Consider the following 26,887-nt stretch of genomic DNA (forward strand, 5'->3'; position numbering starts at 1 on the left):
CTTTATAATCGTCATTCTGAACTCTAGTTCCCATATCTTATTAACGTCTGTATTGATTCGGTCCCTGGCAGTCGGTACTGCCTCTTGTTCTTTTTTGTGAGGTGAGTTTTTCCATCTTGTCATTTTGTCCAGAGAAGAATAGATGAATGAGAGAACAAAATGCGAAAAGGGTAACAATGACCCCAGAAAAAGATACAGTCAACAAATCAGAAGAGACCCAAAACCAGGGGAAAAGAAAGGGGGGAAAAAAAAAAAGGACATGATCAGGCTAGTGAATAGAACAGAGCCACACACTAGATTTTGGGTGTTTTTTTGGTGTGCTGGAAGAAACTGCCTCTCAAAATTTTAAAGAAAGGAAAACATACATATACAAAAATAAGGGTAAACATGATGAAGGGATGGAATAAGACTGTAAAGATGAAAATTTTAAAAATTTTTAAAAAGGAATTCATAAGAAGCTGATTGAAAAAAGAACAAAAAAAATTTAAAAGAAAAAAGGAGAGAATGTGATCAGGCGGGAGACTAGGACAAAGTCATACACTAGATTTAGTGTATATTTTGGTCTGTTAGAAGAAACTGTATCCTAAAATTTTAAAGAAAGAAAAACATATATATACAAAAAATAAGATTAAATACAATGAAGGAATAGAATATGAGTGTAAAAATGAAATTAGAAAAAGATTTTAAAAAAGGAATTGATACTGGCTGAAAAAGGAAAGAAGAAAAATTCAACTAAAAAAATAGGAAAAAAAATAAAAATTACAAATTAACTTTGAAAGACTAAAAAATCATGCGGAAAAAGCCATGGATTCTATGTGCAGTATTCCCCTAGCGCTGGAGTTCCGCCGTTCTCATTGATCAGTAAACCTGGTCTTGGCTGGCTGTTCTTGCTGATCTTCTGGGGAAGGGGTCTGTTGCCATGGTTCCCAAATGTCTTTGCTGGAGGCGGAACTGCCCCCCCCCTTGCCTGGTCTGGGCTACCTCATCTGCTCAGGTTTGCTCTGGGGAGCTTTTGTTCCCTGAAGGCTTTCCGTACAGCTTTGGAGGATGAGTGTGAAATTGGCAGCCTCCCAATCTCTACCCCCGGAGAAGCCGAGCTCGGGGCGCCACTCCTCAGTGAGCCCCCAGAGAAAAGCAGTCAATCACTCCTATCTCCCTGGTCTCCGGTGAACTCCGTGCTCACCTGGCCTGTGACCGAGCATTTCTATCTCTGACACATGACCTCGTTTGGAGTCTCCAAACCCAGCAGATTCCTGGGGTGCACTCCCGCGCCGCTCCTCCCGGGGGAGGAAGGGGAGTCTCCCCGGATCTGCCACTTGTTGGGTCCCTGCTGGAGGAGCAGTGGCCCAATTGTGCCGCGGATCACGGTTTATGGCAACCCCGAGCCGAGAGCCTGCTCCTTGACTCTGTCTTTGCAGCCGGCTTCCCCACTCTGATACCTGGGAGCTCTGCCACACTCAGGTACCCCCGGTCTTTCTGTGACTCCGAGGGTCCCAAGACCACACTGTCCCAGCAAGGGTTCCAACCCCCGCTTAGCCACTGGAGCGACGTCCCTCAGCGGAGCAGACTTCTAAAAAGTTCCGATTTTGTGCCCCATGCTCTATCACTTGCCAGTAGCCCGCTGATGGGGGCTCCCTCCCCTCGCGGTCTATCTTCCCAAATATCGCCTTGGATTTACTTTTCCGCACGTCCTACCTTCCAGAAAGTGGTTGCCTTTCTGTTCACAGAGTTGCTGCTATTTTCTTTGATCTCCTGTTGAGTTCATAGGTGTTCAGAATGGTTTGATCCCTATCTAGCTGAATTCCTGGGACCAGATGAAATTTAGGTCTCCTACTCCTCCGCCATCTTGCTCCTCCTCCCTCCACATTTTATTTTAAAACAACTGCACCATCTGTTATGTAGGAGAACTGGTACAATGGCCACACACGACAAAGAAGTCTCAAATGACTAAGCTAAATAGAGCTCTTTGCCTTTTTTTAATTAGCTCTACCTCTTTTCCCTCAAAATAATGAACTCAAACAATGCAGACACACACAGCAGGCAGGGGCTGGTTCTGCTCCGCTTCACTGAGGTCAGACTACACGCCTAGAATATTTGATTCTATTTATGACTCAATATACACTAGACCCTGGCCAACTTCATTAGAGAAGTACAGTAAAAATCAACCAGAAGGAATCCTCTAAAGACCAAAATCAAGTCAGACTGGCTAATAAGCATTAAGTGATGTTTCAGTCATGTACAAAACACCAGAAGAAACAAATTAAGAAACTGCTTTGCTTTAATGAAGAAAAATGGAGACATTTAAACTAGTGATTTTTAATTTTTTAAATAGCAGCACCCTATTTCAAATGAACCCTTACCAAAAAATCCCCCAAACACCAAACAAATAAAAGTAATATTATATAAGACTGTATTTTGAAAGTTCAATTTGTAACATATACTTGTTACCATTTTGCCTTTCAGCATAGTAGTGAGAAAATCCTGATTCACACACATTAGAACTATTAACGTTTTCAACTATTTAAAGGAAGTTATATTCCAAGGTCTATGTAGAAACTACTTAACCTACCAACTAAAAAGTAAAAGACATTTCTAGTAAGTAACATATCTGAGTATTTGTTTCATTTATCTGCTTTTAGTGATTATCTACAGATAGTCTTAAGACAATAAAACCTTTCAGGTATTTTGGAATTGAAGTTAATAATCAATTCAAAAACAACCAGCAGCTTTAATCTGGAATCAAAAAGCACTTATGGTATTATTTATAACTTATGGGGAGAGGAACCTTATTTAATCATGACTGTATCCTCAGTACCCATATTTTCAAGCATCACACTTAGAATTTAGTAAGGATTCCACATATGCTTTTTTAAACACAAGATATTCTATCAGAAAAAGGTTCTCTGGGAACAGAGAGCCGACCAACATTTGATTGAGTTGAACCTGGAAACTAAGTAGGATTATGACAATCCAAGAAGCTGAGGAAAGATGATGAGAAAAGCTGTTAAGGAAATGGAGAGAGGTATGGCCACAGGGTTGAAAGCACACTTTCAAAGAACTAGGTATAATCTAGCTTGAGAGCTGCAGAGTGAATTAGCATGAAGATCACACTTAGAGGACGTGACAGGGTTTGAATTTATGCTCTAGAGTCTTAGAGAAAGAACTAGGACTACTGGATGGGAACTACAGGGATGCACATTTTAGCTCACTAAAACCATTAGACCTGCTCGAAAATGAACTTCACTTGCCTCCCAGGACAGTATACCATCACACTGGAGTCACTGCAAGAGGCTGAGTGGTAGCCTGTCAGTAACTCAGGAACACTGAAGAAGGAATTCTCACATAGACAAGGATTAATTTGAAGATTTAAATTTCCTTCTAACCCCAAGATTCCGAGTCTGTGGTCTAAAACAAGGATCAGCAAACTAAGGCCCTTGGGCCAAATTTCCTATTTTTTTTTTTAAGATTTTATTTATTTATTTGAGAGAAAGAGAGAATGAGAGATAGAAAGCATGAGAGGGAAGAGGGTCAGAGGGAGAAGCAGACTCCCTGCAGAGCAGGAAGCCCGATGTAGGACTCGATCCCGGGACTCCAGGATCATGACCTGAGCCGAAGGCAGTCGCTTAACCAACTGAGCCACCCAGGCGCCCTAAATTTCCTATCTTTTAAATAAGGTTTTATTGGATCACAGCCATTCTCATTCATTTATATATTATCTAGGGCTGCTCTCGGGGTACAAGAGCAGAACTGAGTAGTTCCAAGAGAGAATCCATGACCCACAAAGCTCTGGCCCTTTACAGAAAAAGTTTGCCAAACCCTGATCTAAAATATAGCCAAAGAGGGGTGCCTGAGGGGTTCAGTTGGTTAAACGGCTAACTCTTGATTTCAGCTCAGGTCAGGATCTCAGGGTCGTTAGATCAAGCCCAGCATTGGGCTCTGTGCTCAGCAGGGAATCTGCTTGAGATTCTCTCCCTTTCCTCTGCACCTCCCCCCGCCTGTGTGGGCACACTCTTTCTCTCAAATTAATAAATAAATCTTTAAAAAAATAAAAATAAAATAAAATAAAGCCAAAGACTACTTCTTTTGGAAACCTAAAACAAAATATAATATTTGTTCTAAATATTTCTCCTATCCACTATTTCAGATGCTGCTCAGAGAGGAGAGGGAAGATTATGCTGCAGTAACATATGACCTCATAATCAGTGACTTATAACAAAGGTTTATTTTTCATTCATGAAACATGTCCATCCTATGCTCCATGTCATCTTTACTCTGAGATCCAGACTGATGGAACAACCTCTATCTAGAACACTGTCAGTCACTGTGGCAGAAGAAAAAGAGGGTATAATGAAGCACAAACTGATTTTTAAAGCTTTATCCCCAAACTGATATATATCACTTCTACTCATTCTGTGAACATGGCCAAACCGGACTTCAAGTAGGGAAGTAAAATCCTCCCCCGGGGAAGGAAAGCAGATTTCAGTGAACAGAAATACAATCCACCACATAGTATATTTGGAAATATTTACATAAGTAATTTATGTTCCTTATTTCTATAAACTATCTTATCAGTAGCGTATTTCTATACCAATGTTCAGCCTAAAAGCAAAAAAAAGCAAAGGCACTATAGTAATGTCACGTTTCCCAAGATAAACAATATTAAAGCTCAGAATTATTTTAAATTATTCTCTAACAAAAACATGCCTAGAATAAAAAATCTAGAAAATATACCACTCACAGTTCTATGCCCAAAGAGAGTTACCGCTGTGATATATTTGCTTCTAGCATTTTTTCCCTGTGCTTTTCTTTTTTAACAGTTTGATCATCCCCTACTTCTCATTTTATATCCTACCCTTTCTCATTTACCAAAAATTTTTCTATATTATAAATTATCCATAGTTAGCTTTTTAATTATTTTAAGTCACCTTATAGATGGCATAATTTATAACTGAATTTCTATTCTTAGACGATGCTTGGCTTTCAAATAAAACAACATGATAAGATGATCTTTTCTATAAACATATACTGGGAGGCCAATCAGGCTTATCAGCTTAGAAGAGACTCTTAGGAAGAATTACTAAGCCAAAGGTTATAATCATATTAAAGGCCCCTTGCATGTTTCATAATGCCATTCTCCAAAGCAAGTCCACCAACTCACACTCTTGCTTCGGCAATGGCTGGAGCAGTTGTTTTCATCCATCTATACCTATATTGGGTATATTCACGTAATAATTTTTAAAATTAAATAAACTGCAAAAACTTATTCTGCTAATAGTGAAGTTGAACATATTTCCATATTTGTCACCCAGGTCTATTTCCTGAAATAAACTGTTTCTGAAATCTACTTTTAATCTATTGGGATGTATTTTAGTTCCTATTATTTTGATGTATAAGCTTTTTTCCAGTCATCCGATTTGTTGCAACAAATTATACTGAATAATCCTACTCTCTCACCCACTGACCTGTGGATCTTTATAACCTAGAATATTTAAAATAGTGCTGAAGGGCTAAGCTGTTCTGTTTTATAAATATAATGCATTAACTTATAATAAATACATATATATGTATACAGATGTTATCTAATTTACATATAAAATTTACATAACATATAATTTCTTCTTTCTTTCTTTTTTTTCTAAGTAGGCTCCATGCCCAGTGTGGAACCCAATGCAGGGCCTGAACTCACAACCCTGAGATCATGACCTGAGCTGAAATCGAGAAGTCAAATGCTTAACTGACTGAGCTACCCATGTGCCCCGACAGAATTTCTGAGCAACTCTAAACAACTTATCTGCCTATTATACCAGTTACACAAAGTTTTAAATGCTTACAGCCTTCTATAATAGGTTTTGAGATGTCAGAGCCACTTCTCTCTTCATTGTTCTTTTTCATCATTGTCTTAAGGTAGACTATTGCGGGGGAAATAAGATGTAAGTCAGATAATTTGCTATAGCAGGTTGGCTAATAGTTAATAGTATTAACAAGGATAAAAGCGTTGGGTTTGAAAAAGCATTGCTACTGCAATGAAAGGATTTCTAGCATTCTAAAAATACAAACTATTTAGTGGAACTTATATAAAATAATAACGGGTGTTCTTGATAACAGTGAAGGCACTCTAGGATCCTAAACTATCTTCTCAAAGTTTAAAATTATATTTCACAATACTCCTACTGTTAATTTTAAAGAACATTCTTTAAGAATGTTCTGAATGCAACTAAAGTTCAGAACTAAAACCAACCCTACTAAGAGACAATTACACACGGTAAAAGTAAAAGGCATGTATCACAGGACCACAATTTAAGCCTCAAGCTTGCAAGTGAAATCCCATCACAGCAAATGCCATTACAGAACACCAAAAGAAGCAGGGCACCTGGGTGGCTCAGTTGGTTAAGCGGCTGCGTTCGGCTCAGGTCATGATCCCAGGGTCCTGGGATCGAGCCCCACATTGGGCTCCCGGCTCAGCGGGGAGCCTGCTTCTCCCTCTGACCCTCTCCCCTCTCATGCTGTTTCTCTCTCTCTCTCAAATAAATAAATAAAATCTTTAAAAAAAAAAAGACCACGAAAAGAGCCACATGAAGACCACTTTCGTGTTTCTAGGCATAGTTTATAAGATCATCTGGTTAAAACAAATTATACTAACAAAATTTTAAAATCCTGTACAGAAGTTTTCCTTGATAAATCTCTAATGAGAAAATATTCATTATGCGCACCATTTCATTCTGTATATCCAAAGAACTTGATTAAATGTTGGTTGTGCTACATACATGGTGGAAAGAAGTAAACCAAATGGCTGCTTACACCTCCTTTGGTTCTACAGTAGTAATATCCTTCATTATTTCATTATTTCATTTGAGTCTCACAATCCTACAAATTAGAAAAGATAATTTAGCATAGTTACTGATGAGGAAATAGAAAAAAATTAGGTGATTTGTCCATAATCACACAGCCATTGTGCAGACCCTTCTGTCTTCTGACTCCCACCCATTACTTCTCCTCCAGTAGCCATGCTTACTCTCTTGACTCCGTTCCTCCCTAACTATCTTAGATTTACCACATTCAACTAAAAGCCACATACACTTAACCAAGCAAAAACTGAAGAAGTTTCAAAAGACTACAGAACACAGTTCTGAGTAACTATCAGGTGCAAGCACCTACTGGACACTGGTAAAAATACAGTGGGTGGCATAAATTAATACAGGAAGTCTCTCCCATGTTAGTTAGAGGTGAAATTCCTATGTCTCTGATTTACAAGATCAGAGTATTGCAGAAAAATGAAAGATATGTATATACAGAAAGAAAATAATTTCTGGAACGCATACATTTCTGAAAACTAGATTTGTCATGATTAAATGAATTCTTTTCCTAAACTATCACATTCACATGTTCAGAAAACAACAAAGTAAGGTTAAAGTTTTCAAACAAATCATTATCACTTGAAATGTAAGTCTGTCATATTTGCATATTCCCTTGTTCATTTTGTAATCCATGCCCAAGTTTTTGCCTGCCCATCTGTTTTTTCACAAACCTCAGCAGTACCAAAGCCACTGAACCTGGTCTTTTATCCACATATTGAAAAAAGTACAAAATAACCAGAACACCTCTTGCCATATTAACTGTCCTGATCCCACTCCAGAGAAGACAGCAGTTACAGTTCACTAGATTTGAAGCACTACCTCACTTAGAGAGCTTTCACCAAAATTAACATGCTCAGGGCCTATCTCCCAGAGATTATAATTCAATAAAAGCCTAGAATGTAGCCCATTTCTTAAAAACTAAAGATTTAAGAAGACTGAGTTGGGGCGCCTGGGTGGCTCAGTCGGTTAAGCGACTACCTTCAGCTCAGGTCATGATCCTGGAGTCCCAGGATCGAGTCCTGCATCGGGCTCCCTGCTCAGCAAGGAGCCTGCTTCTCCCTCTAACCCTCCCCCCTCTCATGTGCTCTCTCTCTCTCATTCTCACTCTCTCAAAATAAATAAATCTTTAAAAAAAAAAAAAAAGACTGAGTTGAATTAGCATATGAGTGAAAATATTTTAACATTCTGATGTACAAATACCAAACCCTGTTATTCACTCATTTACTCAACTAATATTTATTAAGCATCTTTTTTTTCTTTAAAGATTTTATTTATTTATTTGACAGAGAGAGACACAGCGAGAGAGGGAACACAAGCAGGGGGAGTGGGAGAGGGAGAAGCAGGCTTCCTGCTGAGCAGGGAGCCCGACGCAGGGCTCGATCCCAGGACCCTGGGATCATGACCTGAGCCGAAGGTAGATGCTTGACGACTGAGCCACCCAGGCGCCCCTTTATTAAGCATCTTACACTGTGCCAGGCAAGGTTCTAGCCCCTGGGATATAGCAATGATCAAGACTCATGTCTGTGCTCCATGGTACTTCTATTTCACTGGGCAGACAGAAAATAAGTCAGATAAATGATCCCAGTTCAGGTACAAATAAATTCTGTGAAGAGAAATAAAGCTGGACAAAGGGTTAGGAAAGAATTGGAGGGCAAGGTACATCTATCTTAGATAAGGATGGTCAGGGAAAGTCTCAGAAGAGGTGACATTTGATCAAAGATGTGAATGATGAAGACCTAGGGACATCAGATGAAAGAGAAAATTTAAGGCCTTACAGTGCTACCTCTGATCCACGTTTGGCTAGGTGCTATGACATCAAATTGGCTTTGTATCTCCAAAAAACTTAATACATGAATAAGACCTGACAATATAAGACTTAGGTAGCAAAGTAAATGTTTCTAGCAACGATGCTATGCAATTTAAATACTATGGACTGGCTTAGGGAGGGAGACAAGATCTAATTTAATTAGAGTCTTAATGGATGAATGAAATTCCAGTTCACAGAAGTGGGAAAAGAAGCTTTTCACAAGAAGCAAAAGCAAAACGAAAGTTCAGAAACAATAAAGTACAAAGAAAAAAAACCTAAAATATCAGAATAAGCCCAATGACCAAAATTGGAGAATATAAAGGGGAAAATGTATGTCAGGATTAGGACAAGAATGACTTTACCCTTTTTTGCTTAGAAAATGCCTATTTATCCAAGACCCAGCTTAAAAAGTCAATCCCTCTATGAAGGACTCACTAACTCTCAAAGGCAATAACTTCTCTTCTGTGTTGCCACCTACCTTCCCGTGTACCTAACTCTCAGAGAGGACCTCCTCATCACAAAACCCACATTCTCCATCAACCACCATATCTGTTCATAGTTCCTAACACACAAGCAGCATAGAAAATACATCTGTTCACTCAACTAAAGCAGAGTAAAATGGGATGGAAGGTCCACAGACTGGAAAACTCAACATAGTAAAGATGTCAATTCTCCTTAAATTGATCTACAGGCTTAATGTAATTCCTATCACAATCCCAGCAAGGTATTTTATAAACACAGACAACTTTATTCTAAAATTTCTATGGAAAGGCACGGGCCCTAGAATAGCTAAAACAATCTTGGCAAAGAAGAAAATGGAAATAATCATTCTGCCTGATATTAAGGCTTACTATATAGGTACAATAATCAAAACCATGTGTTATCAGTGAAGAGAGACACATACATTAATAAAACAGAGAACCCAGAAACGGACCCAGATATGTCCAACTGATTTTTTACAAAAGTGCAAAAGTAATCCAATGAAGGAAAATAGTTTCTCAACAAACAGAGCTAGAGTAATTGGATATCCATAGGCCACCAAAAAAATTAAATAAAAATTAACTGAAAATAGATCATGAACTTAAATGTAAAATATAAAACTATGAAAATTTTTAGAAAAAAAAATAGGTGAAAATCTTTGAGATCTACTATTAAGCAAAGACTTTCAAATTGAAAGCACAATCCATGAAGGTAAATATAGATAAACTGGACCCCATGAAAACTAAAAATTTTGTTCTGCAAAAGACCATGTGAAAAGGATGAAAGGCAAGATACAGAATGATAAAGTATCTGCAAACCACATAGTATCTGACAAAGGACTAGTACCTGGAATATGTAAAGAACTCTTAAAACTCAAAAGAATATAAAAGAATCCAATTAGAAAATGGACAAAAGATATGTACAGACATTTCACTGAAGAGGACATACAGATGGCAAATAAACACATCAAAGACTGCTCAGTATCATTAGCCATTGGGTAAATACAAATCCGAACCACAATGAGACATCACTACACATCTATTAGAATACATAAATTAATTATAAAACAAAAACAAAAAACCAATCTGTCTTCATCAAATGCTGGTGAAGATGCAAAGCAATTACAACACAAATAAAAACCACAATGAGATATCAGGACACATCTATTAAAATGTTTAAAAAACGTTAAATGCTAACAAGAATGCAGAGAAACTGGGTCACTCATAAACTGCTAGTGAGAGAATATAAAATAAAATAGTATAGCCACGGAGAAACAGATTGGCAGTTTCTTAAAAAAACTAAACAGACAACTACCATATGTATGACCTAGCAATAGCACTCTTATGTTCACACAAAACCTGTATGTAAATATTCAGAGCCAAAACCAGAAAATAATCCAGATGTTCTTAAACAGGTAAATGGTTAACAAACTGTGGAACACCCATACAATGGAATACAATTCAGCAATAAAAAGGAAAAAACTATTGATATATACAACTTGGATGAATCTCCAGAATATTATGATAAATTTAAAAAGCCAATCCTAAAAGGTTATATACAGTATGTTTTATTTATGTAACATCCTTGAAATGAAAAAAGTACACAAATGGAGACCAGGTTAGTAGTTAAAGGGATTAAAAAGGGGCTGAGAGCAAAAGGGAAGCAGATGTGGCTACAAAAGGGCAACATGAAGAATTTTTGTGGTATGGAAACATTCTCTATCTTGACTATATCAATGTCAATTTCCTGGTTGATATGTACTATGGTTTATAAGATGTTACCAAGGAAACAAACTGGGCAAATGGTTCATGGTATCTCTCTGTATTATTTCTTACAACTGCATATAAATTTACAATTACCTCAAAAAAAAGTTTAATTAAAAAAAACAGGATGGGGGGGGCCCTGGGGCGCTCAGTTGGTTAAGCATTTGTCTTCGGCTCAGGTCATGATCCCAGGGTCCTGGGATCAAGCCCCGAGTCGGCCTCCCTGCTCAGCGGGGAGTCTGCTTTTCCCTCTCCCTCTGCCCCTCCCCACCCCTGCTCATGTGTGCTCTCTCTCTCTCTCTCTCTCTGCTCTCTCTCAAATAAATAAAATCTTAAAAAAACAAAAACAAAAACAGGATGGGGCACCTGGGTGGCTGAGTCGGTTAAGCGACTAACTCTTGATTTCAGCTCAAGTCACGATGGAGCCCCAAGTCAGGCTCCACAGTCAGTAGGGAGTCTGCTTGAGATTTTTCTCTGTCCCCCACCACCCCACCCCACCCCCGACCCCGGGGTATGTGCACACATGTGTGCACGTGCACTCTCAAATAAAAAATCAATCCTAAAAAAAAAAGGATGGAAGGTGAAGAAGTTAACCTTAGGCAGGGAAAAGATCCTCTTTTGGGGGAAAAAAAAATGGCCTGACAGACGCAAAACATCCAAAAGATGTAGAATCTTTTCTTAATCTCAAGTTCAATGTTAACTGGGTTGCAAAGTATAGGAGTCACCAAAGAAAAGTTCAGTTGGCAGAACTGGGAACTTTACAGGGATCAAGAAAACTTGGAATGTTAAAGTCTATGGGGAGCATGATTAAGAATCAATAATAATAATACAGTATTTCCTACTAGTCTTACTGCATCTAAAGCACTACTCTACTACTGCTAACTCATTACACAGATTTGTTGATTCTTTTATCTACAAACTGACAGAATATTCACTAAAACTGAAAATTTTTCTAAAAAAATTTTATCACAATTTGCATGTCCCTAGGAAATTCAACAAAATGGAACTTTACTTGTAGAATTATAATGTAATCCTAGTAATAGTGAAAATTAGTATTTTCATCCCTATCCAAAAGAAAAGGATAGGGAAAATAATGAGAAGGACAGGGATAATAATGAAAAAGAGAGGGATAAAACTGGGTCCAAATAAAACAAGTCCATACAGAAAATATCTTACGGTCACACAAAAATTGGTGACAAAAGTAGAATCAGAATTCGATTCTCAACTATGGTAGTGATCACTACAGTATTTTTTCTTCCTCACACAAAGAATCTTTCTTTTTATATGAATAAGGGTGCCCTCAACTGGGGACTTCCACTACTGGCTAATGCAACAAGCAATGTTTCTTTCTTTTTAACATTTTTAACCTTTATAATGCATCTCAGAAAAGTCTGTGGAGCTTGAATGTTCCAGGATACCTAAGGAGAAAAGTTGCATGTTATGAACTTTCCCAAAGCTGCACCAGCATTCATTCTGAGATAACATTCTTAGACTAAATTCATTGTCAACAATGCCCGATAAAACTCAACCAGGAAAATGTATCAGTTAATTAAAGCTTAATTTTAATTCAATAAATATTTCCTGAGTGGTTAATGCCCAGTCACTGTAGAGACACAGTACAACAGTAATGAAATGTGAAAATATAACTCTTGCTCTTATCCAGTAAACAGGCAACTACAGTAAGATCCAATAAATGGTAAGATACTAAGGAGTCATAGCCCCACAGACGCATGAGAAGTCACCTACACCAGTAGGAAGACAATCAGACAAGTCAGGGGAAGTGATGTATAAAGAGACCTCAAAGAAAAGCAAGTAACAGCCAGCTGAGAAGCAGAGAGGGATAAATATCAGAGAATGACACAAATATTTACAGCCATTCACTTAAAAAAAATACACAAAATGATCTTAAGAGAAGAAGAATTCTCAAGAGAATGAAAACTTTGGTAATAAAAGCTGACAGCCAACAGACTAGTGACAACTTTACAGATCAGAGAAAGATACAATCTAAGCTGGCTACGTGGAAGCAGAGAAGAGTCGGCTTGGTGCCAGTGAAAGCAAGAGAGACTCAGTGCCCAGAAAAAGAGGCACTGGGCACCTTCAAAAGTGGCCATGTGAACAGGTCATAAAACAGGAAATTACGGTTGAAATTCTGTCTAAGAGACAACTCAGAAGTCCAGATCTCCACTTCCACTCACAAAAAAGAAAGATTATCCTGTCCCTTCCAGTGACCGGACTCAATGGCAACAGGCATACGAGAGGGGAGAAGTGCATGTAGGGGATGAAAAAAAAGAAGAGGAAGACTAAAACTTCTATTTTCTAAACTGTGAGAATTGTGGCCCCATCCTTCCCCCATGGCAACCAAAATGCCGGCAGTTAGGTTCATATCTTCTCTAAGTAAGATTCTGGGAAATCTAACACACACACACCTCTCCTCCCCCATCAGCTCCAAAGGACCTATGCATAACTACAGCTGGAAATTCACCAATGAAATGGCCCTACCAGAGCCCACTACACCGGAGCTCACGGTGTACATGCCCCATAACGTGTGATGAGCTGCCCGTCACGTGGGTATGAAAGACTACTGTTTGCCCTTCTAAACCTCATTTGGCTTTTTAAAACTATGTACTTTGATAAAAATTATGAAAAACACAATGGCAAGTATAGGTGGGACAAAAAGGAAAAGTAAAAGACTCTAAGTAGAGGACTTTATCATTTTTATATAAAGATAAATAAAAACAGAATTTAAAACAAATCACTCTCAATCCTAATAAAAGTACATGCCAAAAGAGGGTACCTAAAAAGTAAAAAGGACTCAACCTGTATATCCATTAACGTAAATGGCAACTCCACTAAAAATCGTAGATGAAGTTCCATCCTTCTGTATAGTAGCATCTGATCGAAATTGTTCCTCCAATTTCTGGACCTTGGCAGCCATATACCCACCCTAGAATTTAAAAAAAGGTAAACCAATCACAAAAGTTATATTTTTTTCATCCTCTTTAAAGAAATTTACATTAAAATAAATAAATAAACCTTATTCTATTCTAGTGACCAAGGTATAATGACAACATAAGGTATAATTATAAATATTAACCATAAGGCAAAGCAATAAAACAGGTCAAGGACAACTTTTCCCTTTGTCAATTCAATTTTTAATTGTTTTATCACATTCTTATAAATTACTTTAAAAGAGGAGAAAGGTAGGTCAAAGATAATGTTTAATGCCACAAAATATTGTTCTTACCTACAAAATCAAGAAGTTACACTGAAGTTTAAACCAATTAAAAATTTGACATGTGGTCAGTAAGAGTATATTTTTCACTGGCTTCTACTTCTTCTGAATACAGGAAGCTTAAAGTTAGCAACTTAAAGTAAAATGAAACAGTTCAACAAACCAGTATAGCCCTCCATACATGTAACTACTATAACAGAAGATTCAAGGGTCAAATTCTGGATCTAATCAATCTACTTGATAGCAGTAATTTTTATTAGAGAACATCAACTTCAGAAAGAATATAAAAACATTATTTTTGCTAAAGCCCTATATAAATATATAAATTCAGCTATACTTTTCCTAAACACTAACAAAATTAAGATTATTTGAATTACCAATTAAGTCTTTATTGATTTTACTTTACTCAAAAGAACCATCCATTAGATCTTTAAAATACAGCCACAGGTATCTACAAGTGGTACACATACTTCTTCCAAAATGGAAACTGCTTCACTGGTTATTCACATATTATATGTTCATTGTGGAAAAAAAATTTTTTTTTCAAAAAATATAGGAAAATATGAAGAAGAAAACTTAAATGAGGTAGGATTCCATTCACTGTTAACATTTTGGGATCTTATTTTCAAAGTTTATTACTAAGTCTCAGAATATAGAGGTTTTAGAAAAATAGAATCATATATAATAGTCGTTTATAACACAACCTTTTAGTCAAGGCCATCTTGCCAAGTTAAATATAAAGGTAAGGGGCACCTGGGTGGCTCAGTTGGTTAAGCATCCAACTCTTGATTTTGGCTCAGGTCATGATCTCAGGGTTGTGAGATCAAGCCCCACATCAAGCTCCATGCTACGCATGGAGTCTGCTTAAGATTCTCTCCCTCTCCCTCTGCCCCTCTCCCCGCTCTCTCCCTTGAAAAAGAGATAGAGAGGGAGAGGGAGAGGGAGAGGGAGAGGAAGAGAGAGAGAGAGAGAGAGAAAGAAAGAAAGAAAGAAAAAGGAAGGAAGGAAGGAAGGAAGGAAAGAAGGAAGGAAGAAAGAAAGAGAAATGTAAAGATAAATAATGGTTGAATAGTGTTCCACTACACAGAGGAAATTTTTTGATCAATCCCCTACTACTGAATATCATGTTTTCCTGTTTTTCAGTATTATTAGCGATGCTGCAATAACATTACCATAAATAAATACCTGTGTACCAGAACATTTATTTCCTCAAGATAAAATAAAGGTCAGGTGTTAAAAAGTTTAAACAAGCTTTCAATACGTTGTGAAAACTCAGAAGAATTGGTATCTAAAGTGATTTACACTTTTAAAAAATGCCTTAAATCACACTATAACCTATAAGAAGAATGAAAAATACCTAGACAATTAAATATAAGTATTTTTATTCTTTTAAAACACACCCATTTTTCCCAGCCATCATTTTCAGCTCGCCTCCTCCATCCACCTCGTCTCATGGTGGAGCTTCTGTATTAAGGGGGAAAAAAAAAAGTGAATTTTATAACATAATGTACTACTAATTGACATTTTATTTCAAATCAAGAAAAATAAGTTAAAATAAACTCAAATACTCAATTTGTGAAAGTTAAAACTTTTTCCAAAGCATATATTCTCCTGCTTCTAAGTGAAATTTATTCCTAAAACACCCTCCTGTAGATAAGTATCAGGTTTAAATTATTACTATAAATTTAGTTTTACAGAAAAAACTTTTATGCATTCCTGAGCATCAAACCTAATATACATTTGCATAAAGAATCACCAAATTAGACTAACATGGCCACACTTACTTATTAACATTAATTAGTACTAACAGAATCCAAGAAAACATTTTCCTTCATGAATTGCCCTCTGATATGGCTCTTAAACTCTGTCTTTGCTATTACATACTGGACACTTAAGAGTACAGTCACAGTGTAATTCATCTATTATGCAAAAACCCCTAAAAGAAGTCAATTAAAACAACACATCTAGGGGAGATAATGCAGAAGGATTATCACTTATAATAAACTATCCAATCTGGCATTCTCCTTAAGGCACTTGACCCACTATCCCATTAAACCACCAAAATGACCAAATAATGGCTTATTCTCAAGGGTCAGTTGGCTTAGTGGCTAGCAAGATATAAAATGGTTCAGAAGTCAAAGCAGGCATTAAATGAAACTCCTTATAAAATTCTTCTAGTCATATGGCTACATCTTTAGACATAACTGCATTATCCTTCACAAAATTAACATATCCTCTATCTAGGTTATTTTTCTTCCACTAACTATGTACAAGTTAATATCAATTAATATGCTATGAGAGAAGCTCTGTACATTATCCAAGTCAAATCAGCTTTGATATGGTTTATAAGAATTTGTTACTGAACGACACCTTAAAACATGACACTTTAGCCACACACATCAGCAGATATTTTCTTTCAAATACTTCTATATTTGACATATTTTATGTGATTTATAGTTTTCCCTTGCTACCATTAATATTAATTAGGAATTTTTACTGTCTACTTTTAAAAGGGGCCTAAAAGATATGTAGAGACATTCTCTTAAAAAATGCAAGTCCGAAAGAGAGACAAGAGGCATGAACAAAGAGCTCTGCAAACAGGAAGCAAGGTGATTAACCCAGATTAGGGGACGTGGATGCTGGCAAAGAGAAGAGTTGGTGTTGTTTTCAGTCTGACAAAGGTAGGGGCACGGCTACCCAATGTGTTCATTATGAGTCCCAGAATGGCCATATTTGCTCTACTAAATACTTCTTTTTTCAAGGGGCTCACTTTGTCTAGTCACTCAAGACTTCTCCCCTCCCTTAAAGCAATCTGGGAAATGTGTTAACGCACAGTTCTTGATCTCATATAAACTCTGAATCTATACATCTACCCTTACAAGGAAACAGTTTGGGAGTTCTGGCCATTATATATTAAGGATGCATACTCACAAAAATTAAAGGCAACAATTAATCAGCTAAATGAAGGTCAGTTAAGAATAAAATATATTATCAAAGTTTAATTCAGTTGGCTAATCAATTATTTAAGAGCCTTATTCATTTAAGATCTACTGGGCAACTACTGCAAAAGGCCAATATGAAATATTAACAGTGGTTTAATGAGGGTAGAAAACTATGAATCAAAGTTATAATAAATTTAAAAAAATTTTAAAGGTTCTTTCTCTATTCCAAAGTAATAAAACTATCCCAAATGTTTAAGCTTTGAAAAGGAATGAGACTGAAATTAGTAATTTCTTCATTTCCACTAATTTGACGGAGTATAGCAAGCTCATATTGATTGAGGATTCAAATAATAAGACCAAAAAAAGGGAAAAAGAAATGAGAAACAAACTTCATTTTATACATTCAGATTCTACTTTTGAGAAAATCCCATAACAAATAGTAAACTAGGTTATTTGGATCAACCTTCCCGCTGAGGAAGAAGAAAGCTAAACAAAACATTAAAAAAAAAAAAAAGGCACAGAAGGCCCAAAAAATAATGAAAAATTACTGGGCCAAGATTTACAAGATGAAAAAGAAAACCTGCCACTTCACCTCTCCTTCCCAGATTGGGACAGTTTTTCCTCTGAGAACACGTGGCAATTATAAAAGAGTGGCTGAAAGGCTGGGCAAGGTTTTTGAATACAGTAAGGGAACAAAAGTTAGAATTTAAGTGTCCTCCAAGAACATAAATCTCCACACTTAGGATTAGGATCCTAGCAGTAAATAAACTGGAAGTACAAAGACCAAGTTTTGCTAAAAACATATCCTGCCTTGGGTTATTTCGGTCTCTTAAAGTAAATTAAGATGATCCTAAACTACAGAACACAAATATATGGAAGTTAAGTAACATGCTACTAAACAATGAATGAGTCAACCAAGAAATCAAGGAGGAAATCAAAAAATACAAAAAGGCAAATGAAAATGAAAACACAATGGTCCAAAGTCCGGAATTCATCAAAGCTGTTCTAAGAGGGAAGTTTATAGCAATACAGTCCTACTTCAAGAAAAAAATCTCAAATCAAGAACTTAACCTCACAATTAAAGGAGGTAGAAAAAGAAAAAACAAAACCCAAAACCAGTAGAAAGAAGGAAATAATAATGACTAGAGCAGAAATAAAGAAAATAGAAACTAAAAAAAAACCAAACAAACAATAGAACAGATCAGTGAAATCAGGAGCTGGTTCTTTGAAAAAACAGCAAAACTGATAAACCTTTAGCCAGATGCATAAAAGGAAAAAAAAAAAAAGAGAGAGAGGATTCGAATCAACAAATCAGAAATAGAGGAGAAACAAAAACCACCACCACAGAAATACAAAGAATTATAAGAGAATATATATATTTTTTAGATTTTATTTATTTATTTGAGAGTGAGAGCACATGCAAGAGAGCATGAGGGGGGGTGGAGAAGCAGGCTCCCCGCCGAGCAGGGAGCCCCATGCAGGGCTGGTTCCCAGGACCCCGAGATCATGACCTGAGCTGAAGGCAGACACTTAACCAACTGAGCCACGCAGGCACCACAGTTTATAAGAGAATATTACGAAAGATTATATACCAACAAATTGGACAACCTAGAAGAAGTAAATTCCTAGAAACAGTAACTTCCAAAAACTCAATGAGGAAGAAATAGAAAATCTGAACAGAGCAATTAACAATGAAACTGAATCAGTAATCAAAAAACTCCCAACAAACAAGTCCAGGACCAGATGCCCTCAAAGGTGAATTTTAGAAAACATTTAAGAAGAATTGATACCGATTCTTCTCAAACTATCCCAAAAACCTGAAGAGGAAGAAATGCTTCCAAATTCATTCTATGAGGCTAGCATTACCCAGGTATCAAAACCAGATAAAGACACTACAAAAAAAAGGGAACTACATACCGGCCAGTATCTCTGATGAACACAGATGCAAAAATCCTCAACAAAGTATTACCAAGATGAATCTGACAATACATTAAAAAAATCATTATGATCAAGTGGGATTTACCTAGGTATGCAAGGGTGGTTCAATATTCACATCAACAAAAAAAAGGAAAACGTTCATATGATCTTTTCAATAGATGCAGAAAACACATTTGACAAAGTCTAACACCCACTTACGACAAAATCAACAAAGTAGGTTTAGAGAGAACATAACACAATAAATGTTTTATAAAACTTTATAAGAGCTATAACTCAATCATGAAAAACTGAGTACTTTTTCCCTAAGATCAGGAACAAGACAAGGATATCCGTTCTCACAACTTTTATTCAACATAGTACTGGAAGTCCTAGCCACAACAATTAGATAACAGAAAGAAAAGGCGTCCAAATTGGTAAAGAAGCAACTTTCATCGTTTACAGATGACATACTATATGTGGAAAACCCTAAAGACTCCACTGATAAATGAATTGTTAAGGTTACAGAATACAAAATCAATACACAGGAATCTGTTGCATTTCTATACATTAATAATGAAGACGCAGAAAGAGAGATTAATAAAACAATCCCATTTACAATTACATCAAAAAATAAAGTACCTAGGAATAAGCTTAACGAAGGAGGGGAAAAACCGGTACTCTAATAAACTATAAAACATAGATGAAAGAAACTGAAGAAAACAAATGGAAGGATATACCTTGCTCATGGATGGGAGAATCAATAGTTAAAGAGTATCCACATTACCTATAGCAATCTACAGATTTAATACAATCTGTATTAAAATACCAAGAGCATATTTCACAGAACTAGAATAACCCTAAAATCTGGATAGACCCACAAAAGACCCCAAATAGCCAAAGCAATCTTGAAAAAGAAAAACAAAACTGGAGGTATATCACAATTCCAGATTTCGAGATACACTACAAAGCTGTAGTAATCAAAACAGTATGGTACTGACACAAAAACAAACACAAACATCAATGGAACCAAAAAGAGAGCCCAGAAATAAGCCCATGATTACATGGTCAATTAATCCTTGACAGAGAAAGCAAGAATACTCAATGGGAAAAAGACAATCTCCTCAAAAAATGGTGTTGGGAAAAATAGCTACATGCAAAAGAATGAAACTGGACCAGTTTCTTACACCATATACAAAAATAAACTCAAAACGGATTAGGACCTAAATGTGAGACCTGAAATCATAAAAATCCTAGAAGAGAGCACAGGCAGTAATTTCTCTGAGATCAGCCATAGCAACATTTTTCTAGATATGTCTCCTGAGGAAAGGGAAAGGCGAAAATAAACTAATAGGACTATATCAAAATAAAAAGCTTCTGCACAGCAAATGAAACAATCAACAAAACTAAGACAACCTACTGAATGGGAGAAAATATCTGCAAACAACATATCCCATCAAGGCCTAGTATCCAAAATATATAAAGAACTTAAAAAACTCAATACCAAAAAACCAAATAATCCAATTAAAAATGGGCAGAAGGAAAAAAAATGGGCAGAAGACACAAACAGATATTCTCCTAAGACACACAGATGGCCAACAGACACATGGAAAGATGCCTAACATCACTCATCATCAGGGAAATGCGAATTAAAACCACAATGAGGTATCACCTCACACCTGTCAGAATGGCTAAAATAAGAAACAAGTGAGGGGTGCCTGGGTGGCTCAGTCGTTAAGCATCTGCCTTCAGCTCAGGTCATGATCTCAGGGTCCTGGGATCTAGCCCCACATCGGGGTCCCTGCTCTGTGGGAGGCCTGCTTCTCCCTCTTGCACTCTCCCTGCTTGTACTCCCTCTCTCGCTGTGTCTGTCAAATAAATAAAATCTTAAAAAAAACAAACAAACAAACAAACAAGTGTTGGTGAGGATATAGAGAAAAATGAAACCTCTTGCACTGTCGGTGGGAATGCAAACTGGTACAGCCACTGTGGAAAACAGTATGCAGGTTCCTTGAAATATTAAATGATTTTTTAAATATTTTTTTAATAAATAAATTATATGATCCACTAATTCCACTACTATTTACCCAAAGAATATGAGAACGCTAATTTGAAAAGATGTATGTACCCCTATGTTTACTGCAGCATTATTTACAATAGCCAAATTATGGAAGCAGCCCTAGTGTCCATCAATAAATAAAGAAGAGGTGGTGTGTGTGTGTATATACATAGGTACAATGGAATATTATTCAGCCATAAAAAATGATAAAATTTTGCCATTTTCAACAACATGGATGGATCTAGAAAGTATAATGCTAACTGAAATAAGCTGGTCAAAGAAAGACAAATACCATATGATTTCACTCATATGTGTAATTTAAAACAAAACAAAGAAAAAGAGACAAACCAAAAAACAGACTCTGAGAACAAACTGATGGTTACTAGTTACTAGAGGGGAGGTGGGTGGAGAGATAGGTGAAACAGGTGAAAGGGATTAAAAAGTACACTTATCATGATGAGCACTGAGTGATGTACTGAACTGCTGAATCACTATATTATACCCCTGAAACTAATAATAACATTGTATATGAACTATACTAAAATTATAATTAAAAAAAACAAAAAAACAAAAAGATGATCCTGGACTGCTCGGTGCTCCAAAGCATCCAGCAGAAGCAATGTAAATCTTCTGTGGAGGATAACAACATCCTAACCTTCCCATATTTTTGCAAACCATTTTGGAAATGCAAAGTCTGGCACACAAATAAAAATAACCAGACACACAAAGTAGTAAGAGCCCATGAGTCAGAACCAACAGAAACAAAATAAACAGACCTACACAGACTCCAGATACTGATTTTAAAACCAGATTAAAAACTGACCTATGCTTACTATGTTCAAGGAAATAAGTAGCTGCCACGGGTGGGGAAAAACAGAGATTCCATTCAAAATATTCAAAGGAGCACCAATTAAACAACTGTCTTTTCAAAAGAAACAACAGCGCCAGATGACAACAGTGCTGAAATAAATAAACTTATTTAGAATTCTATACCCAGAGAAAAATTCAGTCAAGAAAGATGAAACAGGGAGCCCAGGTGGCTCAGTTGGTTGAGCAACTGCCTTCAGCTCAGGTCACGATCCTCGAGTCTGGGGATGGAGTCCCATATCAGGCTCCCTAGTCAGCGGGGAGTCCACTTCTCCCTCTGACCCCCCCACCTCTCATGTACGCTCTTTCTCTCTCATTCTCTTAAATCTTAAAATCTTACTCTTTTAAAATTTTTTAAAAAAAGATGAAATAAAGGTATCTTAGGCAAATAAAAATAGAAGCTAATGCCACCAGCAAACTTGCACTAAAGAAATCCTAAAATATATCCCTCAGGTAGAAGAAAAATTATCTTGGAAGGGCAAAAATACAGGAAAAAAAAATGCAGCCAGGAAAGCAATAAATATCTGGATTAATCAATGTTAAATACTGACTGAATAAAAGTACAGCAATGACCATCTGTTATTGTTTGTAACATAATATACAGCACAAGTGAATCAAAAGATTATGAATAGAAGAGCAAGGGTAAGAGGAACTGTTTCTAGTCTAGGCTCTGCCACTAACTGGTTCCACTGATGTCTGGTACATCTCCACTCTCTAGGTCTCAATTATTGTATTGTCTGGGTCTTTTATTGTAAGAGGTTTGGGTAGTTGACTACTAGATTTCTGTCAACCTAAATAAAGAGGAAAACTGAGGAAAGCTCATTTTACCAGAAAATGAATTTGAGAACAGCAGAATTTCAATTCGGGAAATGCATTCTGTACAAAGCTACAGGCAGGTCTGTTGAGGGTTTGGGATGGGCTGTATTTATGGGCAAGGACTGCAAAGGGGAGAAGCCCAGCTGGACTCCAAGCAGTAAGTTCACTGGCTTGAGGATGGAGAGAGATTCTTGGCAGATATTCATTGGTCAGGAGAGAAGTCTTCATCTTTTGTACACCAGGCATTTACAGGAAATCAGCCCCTCAATTTTTAAGTTTGTTCCTCTGAGGGCATATGCCTAAGATTCTCCATTTCTTATCCTCTTATTCCATTTTAGATTAAAATCCTTTCACAGTTCCCTTTTCTACTCTATATAAGACACACTGAAAAACTATTTTCAGAAATCAAATATAAAAATTCTATATCCATATATTTTAGCAATAAATTTTAAACATTTGATTATGTAACAGTTTTGATGCTCTGTATTTATTTATGCAGACTTCCTTTACTTATTCCAGAAAAGACTTAAGACAACTTATACTATCAAATTCATTTAAATAATCTATGCATGGACTAAGATGGCCTATGATAGTGGACTGGGGTAAAAACCTAACTGCAAATCTGGTGTTTGCTGAATATTGGGAATGGCAATTTATCAGCCCTGTCACTGTTGTATGACATCAGTTGTATAACTCTCTTTTGTCAGACAATAGATGTTAGGTAGTTCAGTAGACAGCTGTAGATTACTTCTCATAGCATAGGCAATTATGGCATCTAAAAAATAATTCAGACATGTGTATGGGGACACCACACTAAACTACCTATAGATCAAAGCTAACGGAAAATCACTGGGTATAAAGCACCATATCTTACTAGGCAATTCTGAGATAAAATAAAAAAAAATAAAATGTCTAATTTCATTTATCATTTTATAGAAATTAGACAGTTTTGTATGAGTTCTAAAAATTTTACAGTCTAAAAAGAAATGAGTACCAATTAAGGAAACACTAACTAGCTCTACAAACAAACTTAAGGGAAAGATTTTAGGCAGGAAGAGTAGGGAGAAAAAAAAACAAACTCCAGGGGCGCGTCAGTGGCTCAGTTGGTTAAGCGACTGCCTTCAACTCAGGTCATGATTCTGGAGTCCCAGGATTGAGTCCCGCATCGGGCTCCCTGCTTACTGGGGAGTCTGCTTCTCCCTCTGACCCTACCCCCTCTCATGTGCTCTCTGTCTCTCTCTCATTCTCTCTCTCTCAAATAAATAAATAAAATCTTTAAAAAACACACACACAAAAAAAACTTAAAAGACAAAAACAAACTCTGGACACAAAGAAAACTACATGATCCACATTTATGATGCTGGCAAAGAACAGTAACAGACCACCCTGGCATGCAGCAAAGCTACCTAACAACCTAAACTGTAAGGTCAATAAAAGAGAGACCCACGTGACAGGAAGCAAGTAATAAGTAGGCTTATCAGACTTCTGTTCATATGTACACAGCATCAAAGATTATTCATACTTCATTTATTTCAGTTAGACCCACACTCCTCTCCTTTCTCATACTCAAAACATTATAGAATGAAAATATAAAAAACATACTATATAAAATAGCCATTAATCTTGCATATAACAGAAAATGAATAAATTCTTGTTAAGAAAATGAACTTATATGTAAGAAATAAAGCAAGGTAGCAATAGGAATGTCTCAGTACAGTGCACCCCAGTATATCTATATTTGAAACTACCCTGTGTCTTTCATTTCATCTACTTTTTTATTTCTCTTATTTTTTAAGATTTTATTTTTAAGTAATCGATACACCCAAAGTGGGGCTCAAACTCACAACCCCAAGATCAAGAGTTCCATGCTCTACTGGCTGAGCCAGCAGGGCGCCCCTATTTCTCTTATTTTAAAACATCTTTCTGAAGATTCACAAATTCTGTGTTAATAAACAGAAATAGGATACACTCCTTCCCCCCCAATGGTACACAGACAAGATTAGTCAATGATACACACTTTTTATGCTAACGAGAACCACACAACAGGTGGAATTAAATGTAAGTCATTTAGGGGGTTCTACAGACTACAGTGCTTCCTTTCTAGTGTGAAATCAGGATAACATAAAAACCTATTCTTGTAAAGTGGTACACCATGAAGTCAGGGCTTATGTTTCTGCTAACCAGTAAGGAACTTCAAAGAAGAGGCACCTATGCCTCTCAAACCATATTCAGGGCAAGAGTTCTCGACTCTAGATGACTGATTTGCTTCTTCAAATAGGACTTACCCTAGAATAGAGGAGGGCAATACACCAGGATACCACAACTTGACACAAAAACACTCAAAAATAGGGCGCCTGGGTGGCTCAGTTGGTTGGGCGACTGCCTTCGGATCAGGTCATGATCCTGGAGTCCCAGGATCGAGTCCCGCATCGGGCTCCCTGTTCAGCAGGGAGTCTGCTTCTCCCTCTGACCCTCTTCCCTCTCGTGCTATCTCTCATTCTCTCTCTCTCGAATAAGTAAATAAAATCTTAAAAAAAAACTCAAAAATAATACATACACTCTCATCTTCTCTCTTCCAAGCAACCTTCTGACTTACAACATGTCCTCTTGACTAACCCTGCTCACTAAGAAGAGAATGCCCTTTATCAATAAGCCAGCCAATTTTCAAACTTGTAAATAAAAAGTGTCTTCTAGATGAAACTCTTGCAGACTGGGCTCCCTATCTAGTCCCACAGTGCTTGATGACCTTGAGGGAAGTGATAAATGCTTCTGAAACTGTAATGCACTACTTAAAATAACCTATGGACTTTTTTTTTTTAATTGGGGGTGCACCGTTCTTGAAGTACTGCAATACCAGGTCGATGTGCGGAGTGGACAGACTTCTTATCCAGCATCAACACAGAAGTCAATTTAGCTAAGGTTTTTAAAAACTAATTAAAAAATGGATAAAGAATGATTCAGGTATGCAAAAGTACTCTTATCCCTGGCATTCAGATTATGCCTTCAATAAACATTAGCTGCTATTACACTAATCTACCCCACCAAGTCACGGAGTGAAAATCAAATGAGACCACATGTGTGGAAACCCTTTGAAAATTATAAAGTACACAACATCATTATTATAAATGCGCTATCTATGGTACACAACATAATGGAAAGAGCAATAGATTTACTGACACAAGATCTGGGCTTTAATCCCAGTTCCACCATTGCTTAGCTATATGACTTGGGATGAGTCCAAGAGCACTGAGCCTCACATCTCTTCACCTATAAAACGAAGTTTGACTGATTAGTGCTCAGTAAAATCCCTGTGGAACCATGAACTGGATATATGGGATGAATGTGTCAAGGAGGAAACAGAATTTGGGGCAAAACAGCAAGCAGGTTAAGATTCCACTCTCTAAACCCACTTCAATTTTGTAAGTTTTAAAGTATCTGAGGTCTGAATAAGAAAAAGCTCAAACTGAAAAAGACTGAAAACCAAAATGAATGAACTAAAAAACTAAGTTGATAAAGACTGTTGGCTGTGTTCTGTGTTCCCATATGTGACCACAAAAGGGGCTGAAAATGTTTCACCCCTCGAAAGATTCATAAGCTAAAACTCACCTATTAGCCCTCAAGTAATGAAATTATAAAGACCAACGAAATGAGAGGCTGTCAGTGCAGCCACGCCCAGCCCCCAGTGTCAACACGGAAGAACAGCTAGCCAGGTGAGGCACAAATGGGACAGCAGCTGTATTTATAATGAGCCGAGGGACCCCGAATGACTTGCAATGCTGAAGATTTCCTGACTCTTCCACTCTCTTAACAGGGATACTCAAAACCCTATGAAGAGTCTTATGAAGGATCTGCTTATTAAAAAATACATCAAAATTACTTATTCATACTTTTCCCCTAACTTTATTTCATTTTTTGCTGGAGCAGACAGTTACCAGTTCCCTCTGGACTTCCGATGTGCATTTAAAGAAACTATTCAAATCCCACCAAAACAAAACATCATTCTGTCTTCTTTACTATGATTACTGCTGGATTTTAATACCTACCCATGGAATGATGTTAATCACTAAGAGCAATCATTTTCATGCAAAAGTAGGATCCCATCTATTTCCTAAAGAATTATTAACATATGGTTCTAAACAGTTCACACACCAGC

At 36.9% G+C, this 26,887-nt stretch overlaps 1 protein-coding gene across 1 annotated transcript in view; it reads right to left on the reverse strand.

The window, feature by feature from the left end:
- The window catches only part of REV1 (REV1 DNA directed polymerase), a 100,565-nt gene that overhangs the window by 54,612 nt on the left and 19,066 nt on the right, over positions 1-26,887 (reverse strand). Inside the window, exons 2-3 of the mRNA XM_025869001.2 lie at positions 15,537-15,600; positions 13,722-13,848 (exon numbers count right to left, since the gene is read on the reverse strand). Coding sequence (XP_025724786.1) covers positions 13,722-13,848; positions 15,537-15,590 — 181 coding nt within the window. The 5' untranslated portion in view covers positions 15,591-15,600. The remainder of the gene's footprint in view (positions 1-13,721; positions 13,849-15,536; positions 15,601-26,887) is intronic.

The sequence above is a fragment of the Callorhinus ursinus genome, unplaced genomic scaffold (assembly GCF_003265705.2).
Source record: "Callorhinus ursinus isolate GAN/ISIS: 27379988/994484 unplaced genomic scaffold, GSC_fseal_2.0 scaffold10, whole genome shotgun sequence".
Classification (NCBI taxonomy): Eukaryota; Metazoa; Chordata; class Mammalia; order Carnivora; family Otariidae; genus Callorhinus; species Callorhinus ursinus.